Source organism: Micropterus dolomieu, linkage group LG01, assembly GCF_021292245.1.
Source record: "Micropterus dolomieu isolate WLL.071019.BEF.003 ecotype Adirondacks linkage group LG01, ASM2129224v1, whole genome shotgun sequence".
Taxonomy (NCBI): Eukaryota; Metazoa; Chordata; class Actinopteri; order Centrarchiformes; family Centrarchidae; genus Micropterus; species Micropterus dolomieu.
Window position 1 is genome coordinate 33,567,767 of NC_060150.1, and position 22,912 is coordinate 33,590,678.

The 22,912-nt window shown below is 41.1% G+C and overlaps 1 protein-coding gene across 10 annotated transcripts in view; it reads right to left on the reverse strand.

Annotated features, from left to right (window-relative positions):
• The window catches only part of myripb (myosin VIIA and Rab interacting protein b), a 124,240-nt gene that overhangs the window by 13,956 nt on the left and 87,372 nt on the right, over positions 1-22,912 (reverse strand). For 6 of the 10 annotated variants that reach the window (XM_046065964.1, XM_046065961.1, XM_046065962.1 and 3 more), the window contains 9 exons: positions 9,582-9,668; positions 8,001-8,098; positions 7,672-7,752; positions 6,770-6,931; positions 4,029-4,197; positions 2,817-3,343; positions 1,951-2,100; positions 1,027-1,812; positions 650-712 (listed from right to left, as the gene is read on the reverse strand). In XM_046065964.1, coding sequence (XP_045921920.1) covers positions 650-712; positions 1,027-1,812; positions 1,951-2,100; positions 2,817-3,343; positions 4,029-4,197; positions 6,770-6,931; positions 7,672-7,752; positions 8,001-8,098; positions 9,582-9,668 — 2,123 coding nt within the window. Of the gene's footprint in view, positions 1-649; positions 713-1,026; positions 1,813-1,950; positions 2,101-2,816; positions 3,344-4,028; positions 4,198-6,769; positions 6,932-7,671; positions 7,753-8,000; positions 8,099-9,581; positions 9,669-13,370; positions 13,493-15,297; positions 15,339-22,912 lie in introns of those variants that run through there. The other 4 variants (XM_046065970.1, XM_046065966.1, XM_046065988.1 and 1 more) reach the window with 3 other exon arrangements.

Here is a 22,912-nt window from a genome sequence, read left to right on the forward strand (position 1 = left end):
ATTTCAAAAGATGTCATTTTGATATATGGATGTCTTCTCTCACTGTGTACTTAATTTGAATAGTTTTGTCTGACTGCAACTTCAGAAAACAAACACGGACTTTCTGTACTCAGCTATGGCTAAAGAAAGTGAAAGTTATAGCAATTGCACAGATGCAGTTTTACCAGTGATAAACACAACTGGGCCTGTGGCTGTGTTGCATTCTGACCTTTTGAGACTTATTAATGAAAAAAATAATAATCTGCGGTTCTTCTGTAATGGATGTCTTCCAGTATGAATGAAAATTACAACACAAAGTAGAAGGTTTAGAAAAAACACCTCAATTTTGAGGAACAGCAGAAATGTTACTACTTATGTTTAGACAGCTGCAATTTTGTCTGCTACTACATGCTACTTTAGCTGCAGAAAAAAGAAAAAATACACCACCAGCTATCATTGACATGATAGTAAATGTGTGACGGTACGTTTAGTCAGAGTATTTAAGAAATGTGTGCATGCATGCATGCATGCATGCATGCATGCATGCATGCATGCAAGTGTGGATATATGTGTGTGTGTGTGCTGTATGTGTCATAGTATGTATTTCCTCAGGTGTGCCATCCTGCACAAGACATCACACAATTCCTTTGCTTTCTAGCTAATATCTCACCTGCTGTAAGAGAGAAGAGAGCAACTGAAGCCTCTGCTGTTGTTCCAAGTCATTCTGTCCCTCCTGACACACACACACACACACACACATCCACAAAGAGACACACAGACCAACCAAAAAAAGAAGAGGAAGGACAGCACAGAAAAAGAGGGAAAACACAGGATGAGGGACAAAGGACAGCAGTGATTGTCACATAAATACAAGGATAAAAGACCAAGGTAAGAGGATGAAGAGCTATTGTGGGTAAAATAAAAAAGAAAGAAAAATAAACGTATCAAAAGACAGGCAGACAGACAGTACTTCCCAAGTAGGGAAGTGACAAAAGCTGAAGGTCAGCGGTGGAATCAAATCTACTGTACTTTCTCTAATCTCCTTACCTGGTTGTCTGACTGCACCCCCTCGTGGGAAGAAGGTGTAATAGCAGGTGAAGTTGCGCTGGATCCACTCCGCCTTGCCCCTCCTTTCTGTTCTGCTTCCTTCTCTACATCTCTTGCATGTTGTCTCTTGCTTTGTCTGTTCGGCTCTCTTTTATCCCCTCTCTTTTGCTCCTGGTCGTCTACTTTCTCTTTGAAACTTGCCCCCCCCTTCTCTAATCTCCTCTCCCTAACTCTTCCTTCTTCTCTCACTGAAAGACTCTTTTTAAACCTCTCACTTTTTTTCATCTCTTGTCCATTCACTTGTTCCACTGTTTCAGTTGCTCTCTCTCTTCCCCTACTGCCGTTCCTGTCTCTTAATCTGTCACTTGCCTTCTGCTTTTCTCTCTCTGTGTCTTTTGGCCTCTTCTCTCTCAGTCTGTCACTTTCTTTATCCATTTGTTTGTCCGCAGGCCACTTTGTGTGCTCCTCTTCGGATGAGCTGCTGTCTCTGCTGTTGGCATGGCTGACCAGCTGGCTGAGTCTGGATTGCAGGTCCTCTTCCAGAGGGTCTCCAGGCCCTGGGCTGCTGGGTGAGTGCTGGGACCCTGGAGCCAGAGAGTGTGGATGTGAAGGGCTAGGGGCTGCTGAATTTGGGGCCACTGTGTCCAAGTCCTCTGGCTCGGGTGTCATGGCATCTAATTTGAAGGCGTCTGGTGCAGCTGTGGCCATTGGCATAGTGTCAGGTACTGACTGTTCCTCACTTAAACCCCTCTTCAGGAGGGCACTGAGTAGAAAACCACTGTTCTCCTTGAGTGAGGAGACAAAGGGACAGAAATACATACTAACAAAGCAAAATAAATCCATCATGTCCACCATAAAAAAATTCACTATTAAGGATAAATTAGAAAACACTGGGTAAGAGTAGAAGTACAGGTATTTTATTACCTGTACTAATGGGTAGACGGACTGGGTGTGGCTCTGGCCTGCAGGCCTGCTCTGCTCTGCTGATGGCTCTCTTTTGCTTTTTCTGCGTCGTCGTGATCTTCTGACCGGGTCACTCTGCCTCTCTTCAGCTTCGCTGCTGTCTCCCATCACCTGGGAACAGTGGTGGAAATAAAAATGTACATTTACTCAAGTACACATACTTCCATTTAATCCTATTTTATACTTCTAATTCACAACATTTCACAACAGAGGGAAATATTGTACTGTTCAGTGCCACTACATTGATCTGACAGTTACAGTTACTGGCTACATTTCAGAATAACATTTTACACAAAAAAACAAAACACAAACAAAAAAAAACAAACACATAATACAACCTTTTTGGCTTGTGATCCCTTTAAAAAAAAATCTCTCTCTCGTCATGTTTTAGACGTCTGAGTTTCCAGTAAAAGGAGAATTTTCAGATGATTTAATTAAAATAACTGTTTGTGTCTCAAATAGGTCAGATTATCCAATATTTCATAAAAACAGCAAAGAGAGAAAAGTCCAAAAAATTAAGTTCTGCCAGTCTGTTCATCTCATGACCCTGCGGATTTATCTTGTGACCCTTTGGAGGAGCCTGACCCCTAGGTTTAGAACGACTAAACTAACTGTGTATAAAGTAGCTAAAACTAACTTTAACTGGACCTAGCTATAAATGCTGATTATTATACATTGATGCATCAGTATTAACAATAAAATAATGTCCAACTTTCCAGACAATGAGACACATGAGTCACAATTTCAGTATAAATTCAAAATCTTAAACACGATATTCACATCAGACTTTCTAATACAGAATAAAACAAAGTCATAATGCAAATTACCTTAGGGTTAAAGTTCACATCCAGTGCCTCAGAGTGGAGTGGATATGGAGAGAAGTTCTGGTGAAGGTGTTGGTGGTAGAGCGGCTGGTGATGAGGGTGCAGGTGTGTGTCCGGCGGTCCTTTCTTCCTCAGCAGGTTGTGCGGCGGTTTGCGAGGACACGCGGACAGCACCGATGAAGCCTCTGAGTCTGAGTTGAGAGTCTCTGTGTTGGTGTACTGGCCAGAGGACGGTGAGGTAATGGGAAGGTGCTGGGTGTACGTCCACTCTGGGTCGTGCTGCGAGTCTGTGTAGTAAGTCTCATCGGACAGTTTGCGCCGGAACTGTCGCAACGCCGCACCCCAGCCGCCTTCATCGTCCTCCTCAGAATCGGACCCCATCTCGTCGTACGCTGAGATGACGCCCGACTCCTTTTCCAACACGCTGAACACCAGGCTCTTCCTCTTGGTAAGCAGGCTGGGCCGGGACAGCTGCGAGCTGTGCAGAGCAATCCAGTTACCGTCTGGGCTCTGTAGCACTGAGGACGCACCTGGAAGAACATGAAGTTCAAATCTCAATCTTTAAGAGCAATGCAAGATTTTACTCTTTAACAATACTTGTATTACAGTATAAATTTAAAATTCTAAAATTATGATCATTGTGCACAGTAGCAACAACAGAAGCAGTGTACTAAGTAATATTCTGACAAAACAATGAGACATGTACTAACATTTAAGACTTTTTAAATAGTTGTTGCATCATAAAAACATGTCATCTTTGGACACCAGTGGAACCAAGTCAAGCAAACACAGCCACTTTTCTCCATCAGTTAGAAAACTACAAACTTTTTATTGTTACCTTTTAAGTGTTTTGGATGAAGTACTACTTTCAAGTAAAATGTAATATATTTATGTCTCAAAAAAGCAACAAAAAAGGAGTAATAATATTACAAGAAAACGACATTCCTATTGGGAATATACCTAATCTGAAAGAAACACCTCTTGATCACACCCCTGCCAGAAGATTATTTATTATTTATTTAGTTAAAATACTTCACAGTTAAGCTCTACAAAAGCATTATGAATCCCATTGAGCAAGGTGTTTACATTCAAAAAGGACCTGATGGTGCTCCCACATTTTACCCTGTTGTGCAAATATGCACAATTGCATCTGCACCAGTACTGGGATCAGGAGGAATCAAAGGAAAACTGAGTCTATGGTCGTGTGGCATTTACTGGAGTTGTCCAGACGGTCTACACTCTTCCAGCTGGGTAGAGAGGTGGCCTTTCCCTCCCTCTTCAGAGAAGCGTACTCCTGCAAGCCACAGCCTGCCCCGGCGCCCTCCTCCTCTGGACCTTTCTCAGGGGAGTCGTCACTGGTGAGGGAGAACGCTGACCGTGAGCGCTGCAAGCACACACATTAAAAACACACAGGTTTGAGGCACAGATGTTTGACAGGAAAAGTAAAGTTGAACATCACCCATCACTCAGCAGGCCCTTCAGACAGACTTTCAGTCAAAGGAGCTCCAGACAGAGTATTACTTTTTGGACAGCACAGGGGCCTGGAAGACTGACATATAATATCCACATATAGATAAAGAGAGAGCACTGGGTCAATCTGTCTAGTCCGCTTCCTCTCTGTTCAGAAAGCTGTACAATTGTGGCTGAGAGTCAACAATCTCATCAGCAGGTGGCGCTAGAAAACAACTAAATAATTATAGACAACTGCAGCTCTGAGTCTCTCTGTATGTATCGAATCCGGGTGGGGTTACTGCTCTTGCCATTCCATCACAGTGAGAGTGAGATGTTCTGCAACTAGCTTTATATATGATCATAAACTGTCATTATAATGAAAGAAAGATGAGAAAAAAAAAATAGTCTAGTCCACTCGTTGCCAAGTGACTGATTTAGGTTTAGGATGAGGTTTTCTGGTTAGGTTAATTTGGGTTGGATTAAACAGGAATTTTTCCTACTCTGCAGACAGTGCTTGGATTCAGGTGTACAAACTCAAACTAAAGTCTAATTGGTGAACATTAAGTCTTAATCTTGATTTCCTTTTTATGTAATCCAGATTTTCTTTTAGTATGGAATGAACTTTCTTGTAGATCACAGAAGATTAGAGAAAAAAAAAAATAAAAAATCAGCTCTGACAATGGATGGGATACACCATTAAGATTACCCCAAGGCTGTCTTTTGTGAGTGTGTTTGCAGAGAGCTGATAAACAGAGCTCGTCCCATGGCGGGCCGAGCGGTTGAGGAGGATCCCCTCGTATTTCACAGCACTTTGATCTTCGCTGAGTGAAACAGCGGGAAACAGAACGGTGAGGCCCGGGGAGCGCAGCTTTGATGCTCCGCTCACACACGGGACGATGACAAATCTCCACGAGTCCCTGCTGACTAACAATGTGAACCACTGCCAGGTGTGTGTGTATTTCTGATTTGTGGGTTTGTGTTCCTGTTTGTACTATATATCTCTATTAGCCGTTTACAACAAGTGTAAGCAAGTTTTTAAAGGCGAGTAAACCAGCTCAAATAGGAAATAGACTCCTTTCACATTGCCAGTAGACGAGTTTGCCTTTTATGCCTTTTTCTAAATTTGTCGTGTTTGACATCATGATCACGCTGAAAAACAGGGCTAGTAAACAGTAAAAAGCAGCATGTGTGTAGCCCATAGACTGTAAAAAGAAGGGGTAGCTACGGTGTTTCCAGTTAATGCACTGTGTTCGGCAGGTGACAGGTGTGTTTATGGCGTTTATGTTCTGTATAAGAAGTCACAGAGCGGATATAAAGTCACAGCTGACAGATTGTTAGCCTAGCATGCTAATAATACCTTAACATATGGATGATATGTAAATACACGTCTGCAAATGGAAACAGATGAAAGAGTCGCACAGGAAAAGGGGCAAGATTTTGCGTGTCCACCCGGATGTCATGTTTCCATCACTGCCAAGTTCACTACTGCAAAGTCATTTGACCTGAGAGTGAATGCCGATTGGACCTTTTCACACTAAAGAAAAAAGCCTGATGTTAGCCGGTGTTAGTGGGTTTTTTGTCCATTGTAAAAGGGGCTTATGTGTTTCTGCATAACCTACGTGTCACCATATTGTGTTGAACCTGAAACATTTAGCGGAACGATGCTAGCTACATGTTCTTAGTTTTTTGGTCTGGCCCACCGAGCTATCAATTAGAATTGGTTCATACTTGGTTCAGATCACATTTGCGATACTTCTGATACTTAGCTTTTGGCTACCTAAAGGGGAAATCCATGGTCAAACACTTGACAAAAGAGCTATTTCCTGTGCACATATGTGTCTATTTTGCTTGGTGGTCTGTTCCCTTTATCCCGAAGAAAATGGCGATGCATACAGTAGATAAAACACAAAGACTGCCAAGTGTTGTCCAAGTCCAAGCAATCCTCTAAATTAGTTACTCCAATGTTTCTAGTCTGCATATGAATCCAGAACAGCAACAACATACACATTTTTGGAGAATACCATAATCCTGTGAATATTTATACAAGGATTACGTGTGCAAAATTCCAATCCACAGAGGACATCAGGCAAAGAAAGAGACCAAAGTACAATTCTGAATGGGACCACATCGTCACCACCATGTGATATCAGGGCCACTGAAAAGTTACAGTGACTTTCTGCCAAACACAACATTCCTGTGTTTTTTTACATTTTTTTTTTTTTACACTTTACAAACACACAGAGAAGGTGGCTGGTCCACCCAGACGAGCACATACCAAAACACAGACAGAGGAGCATTATTTTAAATGTGCTGTGAAATGAAGTGAGAAATGTTCAGCTTGTACGCTGGAAAAACCAAACCACCCTTCTTTAAACACATGGTGCACAATAGAAGACAATCGAATCCTTCTGAACCAGTCTCTACCCACAAACAGGACAGTTCTGTTTTCGACTTCACCGGGTATGGCTGGCATTTTGAGAGTTTTAACAGTTTGAGAGACTGACCCAGAGGGAGTAGGAGGTCTTCAGGGGGTCCTGTGGTGCCTGTGAAGAAGCGTGAGGCTGAGATGGAGAGGGGAGTTCACTGGGCTGGATCAGGGACTGAGGCTGAGGCCAGACAAAGTCATACTCTGTCTGCATCTCTGAACGCTTCCTCCTCTGTATGATCTGAGAAGGGAAACGAGGAAGGGGAAGAAGAAAGTGAAAGTAGACAAAATGTGAGTGCTGCGAGGTATGTAAGCACACAGCAAGCTTTATTTAAATAAAACATTAGAATAATAATTGCAAACTGGAAAATAAAAAGCGCAATCCCATACCAGCATTTTATGTTTACAATTGCATGAATAATTTGTTATAATGAAACTTTAAAATCCAATAACCCAGTTTCCATTTGAATTTTCACATAGTATTATGCACCACCACATCCATCATTTTTATATTTATTTCACCTTCAAAGACTTGATGGCCAACAAATGTTAATTAAAACTGAAAAAGCAATCAGAAACTTCAAACTTTGTCTCCACTTACTATGTGTATGCAAATTAGAAGACATGATTAACACTAAAGTGGTTGTCATTTGAATCTTAATTCCAACTAAAATATAATTTTCAAAGGCTTTCTGCCCTTTTCTCAAATGGTGCTCTAATCCCAATTTCAAAAGAGGAAAAAGAACTTTAATTTTCGGTGTTTCTGTGCCAAAGTGTAATATCAATGGAAACACTTTTGTGTAACATTACAATGGTTAATCAGTCACACTGTCAAAGTGAAGACAGAGGTGGTGGAACTTGCTTGATATACTGCAATTTCATCTTCCCCTGTGCATTTATATTTGAATGAGGTTAGCTACACTTAACGCTTCTATACACAAGTGGAAAGTAAACATTCATAATAAAACACACTTGACCTACTTTTTGTACAATGGTTGTGGCAAGTTCTTCTATGAGCTCCTCTTTGTGGTCCCGCAGATACCGAGCCTCATTCTGCTTCTCCTGCACACACAAACACACATTCTGTTCAAAGCTACTGTCAATTACCAGGAGAGGGTCTGTGCAGACGCCAAAAACCACGACTGCATCCCGCTGATACTGAAACCAAGAGGGAGGCAAGGAAGAGAGGGTAGAAGTAAGAGGCCATGACAGAGAAAGCAGGGAGAGAAAAGAGGGGAATGAAGAGCAAATGGAAAGGAGGGAGCAAGAGAGAAAGAAAGGGGAAGAAGAGGAATAGAGGGATGTCTCACCAAGCTGTCACTGAACTCCTCTGCCTTGGTGATGGCCTCCTCTATAGCCTCCTCAGCGACACGCAAGGCGACTGTGAGGGTCTCTGCCATACTGTGTCCTGACATCACACACACACACACACACACACACACACACACACACACCACCCACATAAACATTTCAGAAATATTAAACCTATGCGACAACATAGACAGACATCCCACCAGCACACATAATGAACTCATACTCTAATCCAAGGGTTCCCAACCTGGTCACAACCCCTCCAATGGCTCACAAGATACATCTGAAGGGTCACAAGATAATTAAATGGATAATGAAAAGGAAATTTGAATGTTTCTCTCTAATCTTAATTATTTTGTGAAATATTGGATATATTTCCCTCTTCTGGGCTCTAATAAGTATTCGAGTGAAATAATCTGAGAAGTTCAGAGGGAAAAATTACTCTGTGGGTTTTTTTCAAGCTGTGACAAGGGCTCTCAAGGAGACATTAATTTTAAAGGGGAACACCACTGATTTTACACATCTATCATAACACACCTGGATAAGTCAAGTTGCATTGTGGGTAATGTAGACACCAGGTTTTGACACGGCAGAAGCATGCATGAAATAAAAAAAGATGATATCTGTTCTGCAGCAACATTCTGCAGATACCATTTTTAAACAGTCTATCCCGAGTCTGACAGTGTTACAGAGGTTCAGGGCTAAATCGGTGGAATGCTCTTTAAAGGGGTCAAAAGCAGAAAAGGTTGTGAGTCTCTGATCTGAACGAATTTTATTCCTAGCTTTAGTGCTTTAGCCAGAAGAAAAGCTGAAATTAAAATGTATTTCATACTTGAAATAATTACAGAAACAATTTGGTACAAAGAATAAACAGGCAACAACTACTCCCAACAAAGCAGTACAGAAGAAAACAATGCAACATAGTCTAAACTGTCCATTTGAACACCACAGTCTGGTGCAAACACATATCCCACACACACACAAACTTTGTTTGTGGGCCTCTGAAGAGCTGCCATTATCTAAATGGCAAATCTTGATCATTGCATAAACAACTCATAATTACAGGCAAACAAATGAAATTACCTTTATCATTAGGTTGGGGCTATTTGGTTGTTGCATATTTATTTGTGTATGAAGGGGTGTGGGTGTGGGTGTGTGTGTATAGTAAAGCATGTGTGTCTAAATGTCTGTGGTGTGTAGGAGGCTATAATTTTATCAGCGTGTGCATTTGTGTGAGATGGCATGTCGGGGGTTATACGGGTGTGAATTTTAATGTGTGTGCGGTTTATTGACCGAAAGAGGATTGTCAATTTAGTGTTGTGTAGCATTGATATGACCCACACACATGCACTTTTCATAATGTTCTCCATTTGTTAAGGCAACAATTAGTGAGCAATAAACATAAAAGCTCAACCTTTTAAGAAAATTGGAAAAGGGACAAATTGTGAAAATAAAAAAATCAATATGGCTGTAACACAGCAGGCAAGACAACTGTGGAGTGGAAAAGATAATGTCAATTATAATTGTGGCTGAAATTACCCATCTGCACCGCCACAGAAGGCTGCCCGTTCATCACTCACCTTCACTCTGTTTGTAGAAAGCGGAATCACTGCCACAGATGCTGCCATCATTGTCGTTGCCAGTGCTTCCCTCGTGAACACTACTTTCTGAAGAGGGAGAGACAAAGCCAAATGATAAATGAACTGACGCCTGTCACGGAAACGCAAATATTCTGCTCATATCATACCACAATAATGTAGCTGCACTGTTGCCACACTGAAAGTAGGTTACACTGCGCACAATGCCACAAAATCCCTTTTTGCACTCTTGTCAACTGTATTTCCAATTCCATTTTGTCATCTTGTCAATTGTATTGTTTTGTTTCTTCTACTTTCCCTATTGTGCATAAAAGGAAACAAAAGAAAGAAACAAAATGACAGCTGAAAGAAAATGACTGCTCACGAGCTGGCACTTAATCATAGGCATATTCTCAGGGCACATAGACATCACCGTGTTTTGTACTTTTTGAATATTTTCTTCATAGCTCATTCAGGCCAAGTCTCTTGTGAGCTATAGCACTGTATTTTGTAAGCATCTTTTTCAAATAAACTCCAAAATCTAGAATTGCAGCAAAATGGAAAGTTTGTCATTATAATTCTTCGAGAGGTCTACTTAAAGAGCCGTGAAAACCCAGAGAAGGTGTAGTGGTTACAACATCCCCGCCCTCAAAACCACATATTCCCTTAGTGGCCCATTAACTCCTGTTAGACGTCTCTCCTGTGGTTCCCATTTTTTGTGGCCTTCTCATCAGCCCTGTTGTATAAATGAAGAGAGTATAAATGGACATGCAGCCTATTAAGAAGACAAACTGTCAGACAGTGCGGGAGAGGGATTTGCAAGACCCCCCAGGGTTGAATCTAATGCTTGTGGAATGAGGGAAGTGCTATGACTGACCACGCTCCAGGTACTTTCCATCTCATCCCCTGACCACAGCCCATACCCATTTTCAAACACAGATCCAGACAAAACACAAAATCACTCTGGCTCCAGATCCACCTCTGGGCCTCACTTTAGCTCATTTCCATCCGCTAACTGGAGCCAAAACAAAACCATAGGCCTACCCGAACCTGCTATCCCAAACCCAGGCCTTATTCCAAAGCTTCGGCCCCTGCTGCTGACAAACACAACGCATAACCAAACTCCATGACTACCATCCTTGGCCAGTCTCTTCGCCTCTAACAATAATCTGTGTCCTGTTGTTTGTCCTGTTGGACAAGCTGCAGGTTCTGGCTGACTGCACAGAGACAGCCGAATGCTCGCGGTGGTTTAGTGTGAGTCAGGCCTCAAGGAGCCAGACCCACTCACCGATCTCTGCCATAGCTAACTGTTCCGCCGCCAGGAACACAGCCATTACTCTTCCATACCAGAGTATTGCCATTGGATACAGATTTCTATATCCCACAAGTGTACATCTTTCTAAAATACGCATATGTTGCATAAAAGAGAAATAAACTTCAGATTATTTCAGAAGGGTTTTTATGAGCCGAACACATGCAAGTATGAAGCCAGGCAAACAAAAACATCAAAATCAAAGAAGCATTTAAGAATCAAGAGGCATTTTCTTCCTCCCCCCCCGACAGCAACAATAACACAACCAGCTGTCAGATACGTTATACTATTTCAGCTTTACTGCAAGATGAACTGCTGTTTGTCAAAGCAGTCTGACGTTTTAGTGCAGAGCCTGTAAGCCAGCAATCACAAGCTCTTACATTACTTCACTGTGACATACAGTGACATGCAGTAACTCAGCCACAAAAGACAATGTTTGACATTTCAACCGCTGTAGATTCACCCGAAAGGGGTGTGTGTGTGTGTAGGTCCACTTTGATGAGTGCGTATTTGATGGTATGCTTCCCCATGTATGTCCATTTACAGGCCCAGTCCTCCCAGTCGCAGCACGGTGTAACAACTCCCTAAACCATTACACGCTCCAACCATCCTTCACTGCCACAGTTGTCTCACTCTGACTGAAGCGGCGTTCAACAGAGCTGTACTGTTCTCGCTTGGTTAGAGCTGAATTATAGTTTCTAGCAGTGTGGAAGGGGACAATAGGTGGGGAAATTACCTGCAGCAGCCCAGGACAACGTAGACACAAAAGCACCGCTGTCAGGGAAAGAGAGCCGCCTCGCAAGAATCTCAGACAGGTAGGTAGCGCACACACACACACACACACACACACACACACAAAAATATAGGCTAAGAAAGCTCCAGAGGACTGGGTATCATGATAATCACCCCACGCCAACACTGGCTCAGCACTGTTTACATACCAGCATCAACCTCTGTCACAACAGCCTGTCAGCATAAGTGAGACATCCAAAAAAGTGTTGCTGTCACCCATCAGTCATATGGATGCAGCCTGCAGCAAGCCGTCCTGTATGTTTATCCTGGACAAACTATTTTTTTTTTTTTTTTTTTACCTGTGTGTGTTACTATCTATTGGGGATTAAACATAATTTTATTACCTCTAATAAACCAATGAAGGAGCTAACTCAGGTAGTGTACTTACTTTCAGGGATTTGCATCTTGAGTATTTTTATTTTACTCTATTTTGTTTCACCCAGCTCAATTTCAGAGAGTATGATTTTGTTACATTTATCTGGCAGCTGTGGCCACTTTGCTGTTTCTGAATTTACATAAACAAACTTAAAAAGGTGTTAAATTAGCTCAAAGGAGGAGAACTCCCATTGTTCACTTTAAGGAACCGGCTCATAGTGACCAACACATCACTAGTCATCAAACATCAGACTTTAACCATTGTTTCCTGTTTATTAGTGAAATTCAAAGACATTTTAAGCACGACTATATTCATTCCCAAACCTGAACCACAAGTTTATGACAATTTCATCATATCATTTTAACCAAAACTGATGTTTTTCTAATCTTAGCAAAGTACTTATTTTAACCCAGACAATGACCTTTCCTTAAACTTAAGTTCTTTTTGTGCCTAAACCAAGCCGAATGTTAACCACTGCATTGTCACTTCATAGAAGAGGATTTATCAGTAAACTGTTTGTAAAGGTTTAGGAAGGCATGGACAAACGTTGACCCGTCGATATGGGTGTCAGATCAGAAAACCCTTTAATGCGTTAATTTAGACAACAACCTGTAAACACTATTTTGACATATTATCATCTGACAAAGTTGTTATGCCAAGTGTATTTACACAACGTAATTCCAATATTCACTCTTCTTTTAGTTCTGTTTTGCTTTTCAGCAACTCCTGAGGGAAATATCTGTCTTTTAGCTGAGATGTTCACCAGTTGCTAACTTCATCTGATTAGATGTTTGGTGCTAGGCAGGAAAGGTATAGTGGCTTATCACTATGTAGAGCTGAGGTGAGCTACAGACTTTCTCAGTGGGTTTGTCACTACAAGTGAGCCTTCTCAAATTATAGTTATTGTTAATATGAAAATATTGATTATTGCAGCTTTAAGGAAAGGATTTCAATACTTCGATCACTGGTGAGATGCAATATTTCAGACACCGCTCCTGAATTAGCGGGTGAAATGATGAGTCTTACCATCTTTACAGCATTTTAAGATGATGATATCGCTATTCTTTAGTATAGTTTTGTTTGTCATTCTTTCCCTTAATGCCTGCTTTTTGTATGGTATACATGAGCATATTTAACAAGCCAGCAATGAAACTATAACTAAAGTGACACAACAGCACTGCTGCCTTGTCATTACAGAGGTAATGGAAGGTCAGTGTATGTGTGCATGTGCGCGCCTGTGTGTGTGTGTGTGTGTCGGTCCAGTACATCCCTCACGTGCAACTGTATTTTCTCTCCATGACCATCGTCTCACCTTTGTTCCTCAGCAGTTGCCATTCCTGCCACTCAGGGGAGTGGAGGAGGAAATCGCTCGATATTGCCATGGAAACCACACAGACGACAGTAGTGGCCTGCATCTTCAAGGGTGTCTGCACCCTGTAAGTCAGCGTGCAGATGTGTGTGTTGTATATGAGGGTGTGTGGAAAAGAGAGCGGGAGAACTACATTACCTTTCTGTTGAGAAAATGAACAAGATGTAACAAGTGCATGTTTGTATTATTTATACGGTATATGTATATATAAATGTACTGTATATACACACACACACACACACACACAGTATACATATACAACATAGCACCACTTAAAAGCTCTGCCCATTGGTTGTAGTGTAAAATAAGACTAATGTACACATAGTTGAATAATATGGTTTGATGAGACCATTTGACGCCAAAGAAATCAGAAAATCCTCTTACAAATTGCACATTCAGTGTGGGGATGAAGTTGAGTGAAAATAAATAGAATGTCACATAAAGAGGGAATGTGTGGAGAGACAGAGGGAACAGCAAAAAAAAAAAAAAAAAGAGTGTATAAATAAATGAGCCAGTAAAGCTCCACTTAGAGCTAACGTTCCTGAAGTGCCAGCAGCAGCAGCAGGATGAGGAGGAGGAAAGAGAGTCCAGACGGTTTCCTTTCAATTACAATGCAGCATCTGGCAGCACACGCCATCTCATAAATGTCCTCAGAACAATGGCTGAACCGACAGGATGTCTGCTTACATCATGACGGGCTAGGAGGTTGTGAAAAGTAAACAAACCCGCACTCAGTTCATTCATCTCTTTTATTCGTTGGATAAGAGTTGCACTCTCCTATTGTGGAGATGATGCCAATGTAATTTAAAATAAACCACAAGTCAAATAAAATATGGTGTTATACAAAACTTTTGAAATTATGAATATTTTTATCGATAATAATAGGTGCTGCTTGCAGCATTCACAATTGTGTGTGTGTGTAGAAATTAATTGGTCCCAGGGCTAACATGGCCTTTAAAGTTCAAATGATGGAGGTGGAATGCGAAATGAAGGTGCAAAATGTCTCCAGTAATTAGCAATTATTAGCAGTATTTAATTTTTGCATTTTCATAATGCAACTACGGTCACCTGCAGGTCACCGTGCCTGACTTAAAAAAGGAGCCTGGTTGGTCTAATCCTTCTAATGCATGAACCTGGCCAAGAACAGTGCTGCAGAAAATGACCCAGAATGCAGCGTGGAGCAATATAAAATGTTCCCAGTAGAAGAAAATGTCAATCCCACGCAAACCACTGCATGAAACAAAAACATCAATTTGCAAAAAGCTTAGAAATGGAAAGATCAACGTTGGACTGGTTGAAATGGCCCCACTGTCTTCTGATTACAGAAGATTTAAAGAAATGTGGGGTGTGATTAGCACAAATGTTAGTGTAGCAGACCTAAAAATTTTAGTTATGCATTTTAATAAATTTATGAGAATTGATACCCAATTATGAAAAAATATTCATAAAATCAAAATTTCTTCGTTAAGGGCACCACCGGAGTTGTTATAATCCTAGAGTCTCCGGACCTCTAGGTAGTTTTGAATAATTATACAATTATTACTAGTGATCAGTTAGTTAATAATCGCTCAATTATCTTAAATCAGTCAGTCAGTCTCATATCTAAAGGGTCAATTCTCTTGGCAGGAACTATAAATAGGCAACACACACAGCTCTTGGTTATATTACAGTGAATTTATTCTCTAACTAAGGTGATAAAAAGATGGTTGGATACAGGGAACAAACATTTGCTGAACAATGAGCCTGGAGGTTCGGTTGTGGGAAGCATTTGACTCATACGGCATAGAAGAGCTACTGAAAGTAAACTAATGCTATGATTTTAGTGGAGTTAAAATGGACATCTGATCACAGAACGTGTGTTAAGTCTTACTGCTTGTCGACAGTCTGCTTTTGGCCTGTTGCTGGTCCCACGCTAGCTGCCGATCCTGGCTTTTTGCTAGGGATTCTCCGGGGTTCTCCGTGTCTGATTGAAAACGCCTCCTCCGTCTGGCAATTCGGCTGTTTGCAGGTTTCCTTCGTTGTAGCTGGCGAGACCACGTGGCTTGGTCTGACCTCGTTGAAGCTGGCTCGACGAAAAAGGCTTAAAATGGAACTTGGTCGTTCCTGAATTAGTCCAGTGTAACTTAATGGACTGAGAACTTTAACAAACAAAAGAAATAAAGAAAATAAAAACAAACTGAAGGCAGATCGATGTCGCGGCACTTCAGGTGTGTAGCTTCAGGCGAACAAAAGGGCCTGTTTGTTTCGCTGGCCGAGTCTGGGCGTTGCCTGGCGAGGCACGCCACACGTGCCGAAGCGTCCAGCGAGCAGAGCAGGGTGGAAGAGCCAACAGCGAAGAGCAGAGAGCGAAGCGAGGTCGCGTGTCGCTCTTTTGTTGCCTGGGGCGTGGTTCCCCAGGGGGCGTCTCAGGTTTCCCATGGGACTGCCTTTCTAAACTTAATGTCTAAAGAAAAGAAATCTATTTGCACGTATTATAATCAAACATTTTCCACAATCGAACCTCAATGGTTGAACGGTTGTACTGTTCTAGGCATTTGGTAACAGGAAACAATTGTCACATTAGTGGTCAGGATATTTATACATTTAACGGCATTTCCGACGAGGGCATGTAATACTTATTTCGCCCACTTGGGGGAGCTCAGGTTACATGAGGAAAGCTTGGATTACATTAGATGAAGGAGTGTTGCTGAAAATAAAAACACTGCACAAGTAACTTCTTTTCAGCACTAATATCAACAACAGATAGCAACAACAGTTAACATAACTACTCAAATAGAGGCAAACGTAATCAGGTAACTAAAGATTTAATTAAATGCTTTGAGTCTTTGGAGACTGCAGTCCGTTTTACATTGAAAGTTCAGTGTCTGGACCATGTCACACATAGGTGAGACAAGGAGTATCCCTTTGATGTGGTAATAAAACAAAGAATAAGGTCAGTTGCCACAGAAACGTGTGTGGGGGGCCAGTTTTGATAGGCTGTTCAGGGAAATGCCAATGGCTGGCTCGTGTCTCTTTGTCAGTTTAACAGTCAGGCCCCGCGTTATCAGCTTCGGAATCAAAAAGGTGCCAGTTTTATGGTCGGGATAGCACTTAGAGAAAGCAACTTTGACCCCTCCCCTTCTTCTCTGGGGAGGAGAAAGGAATTTAGGGTAGCTCCAAATTTATTCAATGTAAAATGTACAAATCCACACCGTTGTTCACTACATTAGTATATTGTAAAATGAATGGCTTTTTCAGTACATCACTTTCATTCCCCACACACACACACACACACACACACACACACACACACGTCAAAGAATGCAAGCAACATGCGCGCCACACAAATAGTCAGTTGCATTCTTGACACCAATGTGGTCTGAGCCCTGTAGTTGTTTGCTTTTCAACAGCAGTGGCTCTGGGCTCCTGTTTAACATTCTGCCCTCCAATCCCTACAGACAGAGCACTGTACTCTGAGTCACCAAGCCTTCAGCTCGAAGAACACAGACAGCAGAAATTATCTGAAAATTAAAGATACGTCTGTGAAAGTATAAAGTGCTTGAGCCATATTACAGTAGGTTTGTTTTTAAAGGCGCCGTTTTAAGCCCTGAATGAGTACAAATCTCTTGGCAGCCAGGTGAATCAGGAGGTCCTTGTGTTTTGTTACATTCTGCTACACTATTTCGGCCGAGGAGAACAGCAGAGGAACCAAGGTCACTGTTCACATTGTCCTGTCACTACTTCTAGTATCAACTACAACCTTCAACACTGCAGTTCGGTGTTGAAGGTTGAGACAGGTACTGGCTAAGTAACCGACAGAAATAGATTAGCAGCATAGTGCACAATGCTCACTCTGCTTGAGGAGTGTGATTCTCATGCGAAATCCTCCTTCTAGGTAAGGTATTTGTATTCATTTAGCTTTGCTGCACAATAACAGCTGTAAAATGTAAAAAAAAGAAAAAAAAAAGAAATGTCCCTCACATCTAGAAAAATGTAAATGGTTTGAAGATTCATTATGTGACCTTGCTCGGCCCATACAAAGTGGTAGCAACCAGTTTTTGTGCATAACGACACAAGATAAATAACAATTGGGCCAAAGAGTGAACTAGGATTTCAGAAGCACACCTACAGATTTGAAGGCAATCAGTGGAAACCTTAATTAACACTGAACAATGACCCCAATTGCAACGTTGCAGCTCAGTTACCAGTTTATATTTATTTACTCTGTAACTTTTGTGTTTGATTTTCCAACAAAACAGCCAGTGAACGCTGAAAAGCTCTTCAGCAGCTCAAATGGAAGCCCATTTGTCAGACATTGTCACCGGCTCATAAACGTTGTATAATGGTTATGGAGATGTGACGAGGGAAAAAAGCTCCCGTTCGGATCACCAACAAAATACAATCAGCTGATCCGTAAGCCAACAACAATCTGACCAGCAGCCCAGTGGTCAGCCAAATTCCCGTTGGAGCGGAAACAGAAACTCTCAACAGACAAATACTGCTGCAGTTCTTGTGTTTATCTCTAGCAATTTGTCTAATACTAATTTTCTACATATCCTTTAACTTACTGCAGCTCTGTTCTAATATGCACAGTCATCCAGACACGGAAACACAAAACATACCTACAGAGCATAAACAAACAAGCACACACGAAACACATACAGTAAGGAAAAATACATTGATGAAAGAATATTTTAAGTACAATAATTGCGCATTAAGAAAAGACAAACAATACTGTCTTTTTGAAACCTGTCTTTCCCGGTTACAAAGTGCATTATTGCACTATTTTAAGCTACTATCAGGTGTGGTTGAGTCTGGCTATATTAACGGCAGACATATAGTGCAAGGACATCATCTCTTCCTTTGTTATGTGACTGAAAGGACGGCTGTGGCCATAGAAAGCTTCAAAACGCTGCACAGGTTTTCCTCTGCTTCTCCTCTCTCATTTCCCCCACCAGAGAGAATAGCATGGTTGGAGGTGATAATATATTTGAACATTTCTCGAGTCAACTTCATCTTACTGGATAGGTGGAAAGCCTCCCACAGACATTTGGAGGGATGTGATAGCAAACACAAAAGGCAGGAGAAAATTGGGACAACAGTAATCCCCCGTTTGAAATGAATGAGATTTAGGTGTCAAAAAATAAATTAAATAAATCACTATTCCTGCTTTTGATACTTCATAACAGACTCATCACATTGTATTTCATGCTGAATTTTATGATGCTATACCATGAAACCAGACTAGATAGGTTAGGAGTGATGTATAAAAATGACTGTGATGGAGATATTAAACCAATAGCTGAGCTGTTACAAAAATTACAAGTATTAGTGAGTGTGCTTACTGATTTAGTCACAGTGGATACATTTTAGAGAGACGCACAGCCACAGCTGTATAGAATCATGTATAGTGCAAGAGATAAAAAAAATACAAAAAAGTAGAGGTGGTGCAAGTCCTCACACATGTCAGTATTTTTAAACATACTCTTTAAAAGGTAAATATGGTGTGCACGGTAAATATGAAACTACAGCCAGCAGCTGGTTAGCTTAGCACAAAGACTGGAAATGGGGAAACAGCTAGCTTGGCTCTGTCAGAAGGTAACAAAACCTGCCTACCAGCACCTCTAATGCTCACTAATTAACAGTGCTGGGCAAGTTACTCAGACATTGTAATAAGTTTCTAATAACTTATTACTTGTAAGTAATAATATTACTTTACTTATTACTGGGTGATAAAAGTAACTAGTTACGTTACATTACTATATTACTTTCACTACCTACCCCCCCATACAAAGCAGTCTCCCCCGACTTTTTAACTTATCATAACAGCAGTCAGGAGTATGCTTTTAGTGCTTTTACAAAAGTGGCTTAATGCCACTCTCTTCCGACAAGTGCATCATTACTAGCAGTGGCGGCCGGAGTTTCTTTCTATGAGTTTCACGTCAGAAGATGCTTCAGAATCAGATGTAGAATTGTTTGCAGTTGAAAGATTTTGCTGGTCGCACAAAGTTTACAACAGACAATCTTCTTTGCATCTTAGACTGTGACACAATTATGACAATTGTTCCAGCTGTGGAAAGAACACCTTTCTCCCTCGTTCTCCATTCTTCCTTTAGCTTCCTGGCTAACAGCTGACTTGAACAACATAAGGTCCGATGCCGCTGACCAGCTGCGCAGTCGCGTTCACGTCAAGGATGGTGCGTTCCAGTAACGGAGTGACGCAGTGTTACTTGGATTAGTAACTGTAATATTATTACTGTTTTGGAAATAGTAATCCCTTTCACTGCTTGTTACTGGGAAAAGTAATACTATTACTGAGTAACGTGTTACAGACACAGGTGTGGTATTGATCTTCACATGTAATTATTGGCAGCAAATGGGTGTATTTTGAGGTAACCAACCTTACATGGTGATTGACTAGCTACTGTCCATCCCAAAAATGTGCTTAGACACTTGTATTGATATTGTTGTTCTATCAATTAACTTTTTAAATTAATGGTGGTTTAATTTAGAAAGTGAAAGATGCTCCATGTGCTTATCTTGATTGAAAGAATTTCCTTTCCCGCTAACCTTTACCACAACATTATACAATGTGTTCACTGTTTTCTGTCACATCTTATCATTTTAGTTGGTCGACACACAGCTTCTTGTGCACCGCAGGCTAAGACTGTTCAGGGTTCACTGACGTATGAGTAAATACAACTTCTGTGCATATTAATGTGTTTCATTTCATACTGTACTGGCGTCAAGGCATTAATTACTAATTTAATAACGTGGCATCAGTCCCTGGCACCTGTCGATCCACTTAATGAGTTACTTGGATTAGTAATGAAAAAAAGGAAATTCAGCTGCTCAAGTGCAAAGTATACAAGACAGATGTTTTAAGTTAGGACTTCAGTCAATTCTACAGTATTCTTCATCCATGTTTCATGTTAAGACTCTCCAGGGACCACATCTATCATGCTGAGCCACACTCCCACTTTCTCCTGCGTGCACACACGCACATACATATATACACACATATACATTCACACACACACACACACAGGATGGTATGGTATTTGTTACAGGCCACACTGCAGCATCACTGCCTTCCACCGGAGATGATGGACAAATGAAATGTACAAATTGCTAGCTCCCCGTTCTCTTCCTGTTTGTTTGAAGGTCACACATTATCTCTGGGGACATGACAGACTCTCTCTCACAGACTGTCATGTCAGCTGCCATTTCACACTCGTACAGAATTGATTTCACGAGCATTGGCCCCTTGGCGATGCATCAAAAAAATGAAATGTTCTTTACTAGTACACGTACCGAGGAAGCCTATATTTCACATATGGTTGGTAAACACTTTTCATTCCTGTGACTGCTTTTCTATATGCATGAGGAGAGGAGACCAATATTAAAATTCTGGCAGAGGTTCTGGGCTACATAACAAAAAGCTCCTTTTCTTGGAGCAAAGTAGACAGAGCACGATGGCGTAACGTCAGTTTGTTAATGAGCAACATCTTTATGTAATTTTTTTTCCCAGTCTAGTGCTGATTTACTTGCTGAACTAAAATCTCATTATATTCCGTTCTATTGAAAGCACAGACATCTTAATATACACCACGTTAATCTGTTACTTTTATATAGACGTGTTAAAACACTTGACACATCCCATTATTTGCTGCAAAAGAGGTTGTAAAAGGCACTTTCTTTCAAATAAATTAAAACCCAATCATATTTTTGACAGGTATGGCCTTGTTTTTTTTTTTTGTTGTTGACATTTTCACAATCTCTTTTAATTCAATCTGATATATGACATTAAGGGGGCTGGGTGAGGGGGTAAAAAAAACCAACATTTTCCTGAAAACACATGAAATCAGATCTTCACCAGCCAATATATCAGGTTCTCCTGTGCGAGGCAACAATATCTGACCTAAACTTAAATATCAAGATACACACAAGCAACCTACAGGGCCTACTACACATGCACACACATCACAGTATATCCATAATCATATGGCAAGTCAGCTAGCCAGTTAGAGGGAGAGGCGATGCAAGTATTTGAGAACTGGAAGCGGTATAATCTGTTAGGCTCATGCGAGCTGGGAGACCAGCAGCAGAGTCACATAATCCTTCCATCTCCAACCGAGATGATGTAAGAGAGGAGAGGAGAAGAGAAAATAGAGGACAGTAGAGAGCTAGTACGAGTGGGAAGGGAACAGGAGGAGGGAAGATGATTAGGGGAAGCAAGTGAAGAGGAAATCAGCAAACTGGAGGTTTAGAAGGAGAAGCATTTTGTCCACTCACAACAAACCTCATGATTGCCCTGGCAAAGCTTTTTAGAGTGGAACTCTATCATGTTAGAAAAATGAAGTAAATGAACTGTAAAATGTCCAAAAATGTCTGTCAGGGGGAAATTAATCCATTACTGTGTTTCATCCTTTTTATTTTATTTTTTTAACACTGCTGACTATGACATGTACAGTATAGCTATAAAAACAACTAAAGAATTAAAGCCACTTTAATGCTTAGCTCTTCCTGTGATCCCCACTCTTATTTTTATCACATGCACTTATTTACTGTTTTCTGTATTGTCTGGGCAGTACCAGCACTTTTAATGTTTTCAACTATTTATTGTGTTTATGTGCTATTTTTTTGTGTTGCCTTGCTGAAAAAATACTTTCCTCTTGTGGGACAATAAAGAACTGAACCGACGTACTATGCTATTAGGCGAAATACTTATAAGCTTCTTTCTGACCAACATATTTTTAGATTCGCAGTGAGCTATTTCAGCCCATAAACATAGTCAATAGCAGCTTTCACAATGGTTAGACATGCTGTCTGCTAAAAGGAAAATGCGAGAATGTTGCAGTAATAACAGATGTAAATTTAACTATTGTAGCATTTCCAAATAGTTGAGCTGTCGCTGTGTTCCTCTATTGTGTGGGCTGCGTAGTAGCAGACATTTCTTATTCAGGCCTACCATTTCACTTTATACATTACAGACAAAATAAACTTATATACCATACCATGGTAAAAAACTAACAGTTTTGGTCATGGTGTATTCTATACTCATCACAACCTCATCCATTTCTGCCTCAAGTCTGACCTGATTTATCCCCTCTGTGCTCTCTGTATCCATTTAATCCCATGTACCAGGACTTGAAATAATGGCTTGTATACAGCCGTGGACTTTAGACCGATCATGTTGCAGCCGGGTCAAAACAATGTTATTTAGAGAGGGGGATGCTGGATAAAAGCTGCCCCGCTGCTGTCCTAGATGGGCACAATTCACTGAGGAGGCAAAGTGGCCCAAGCTGCTGCAGGGATTAACTGGCAGGACGAGTCCTGTGGGGCAGCTCACCCGTAGTCTGTCACCGTCAGCACACACACACACACACACGGAAAATGCAAGTTCACATCACATCCACAGGTGCAACAGCAGCAAAGAGCATTTTTTTCAAAATTAAACTGCAGCCAAGGAAGAAAGGGCTTTCCCCAAATCCAAAAAACAATGT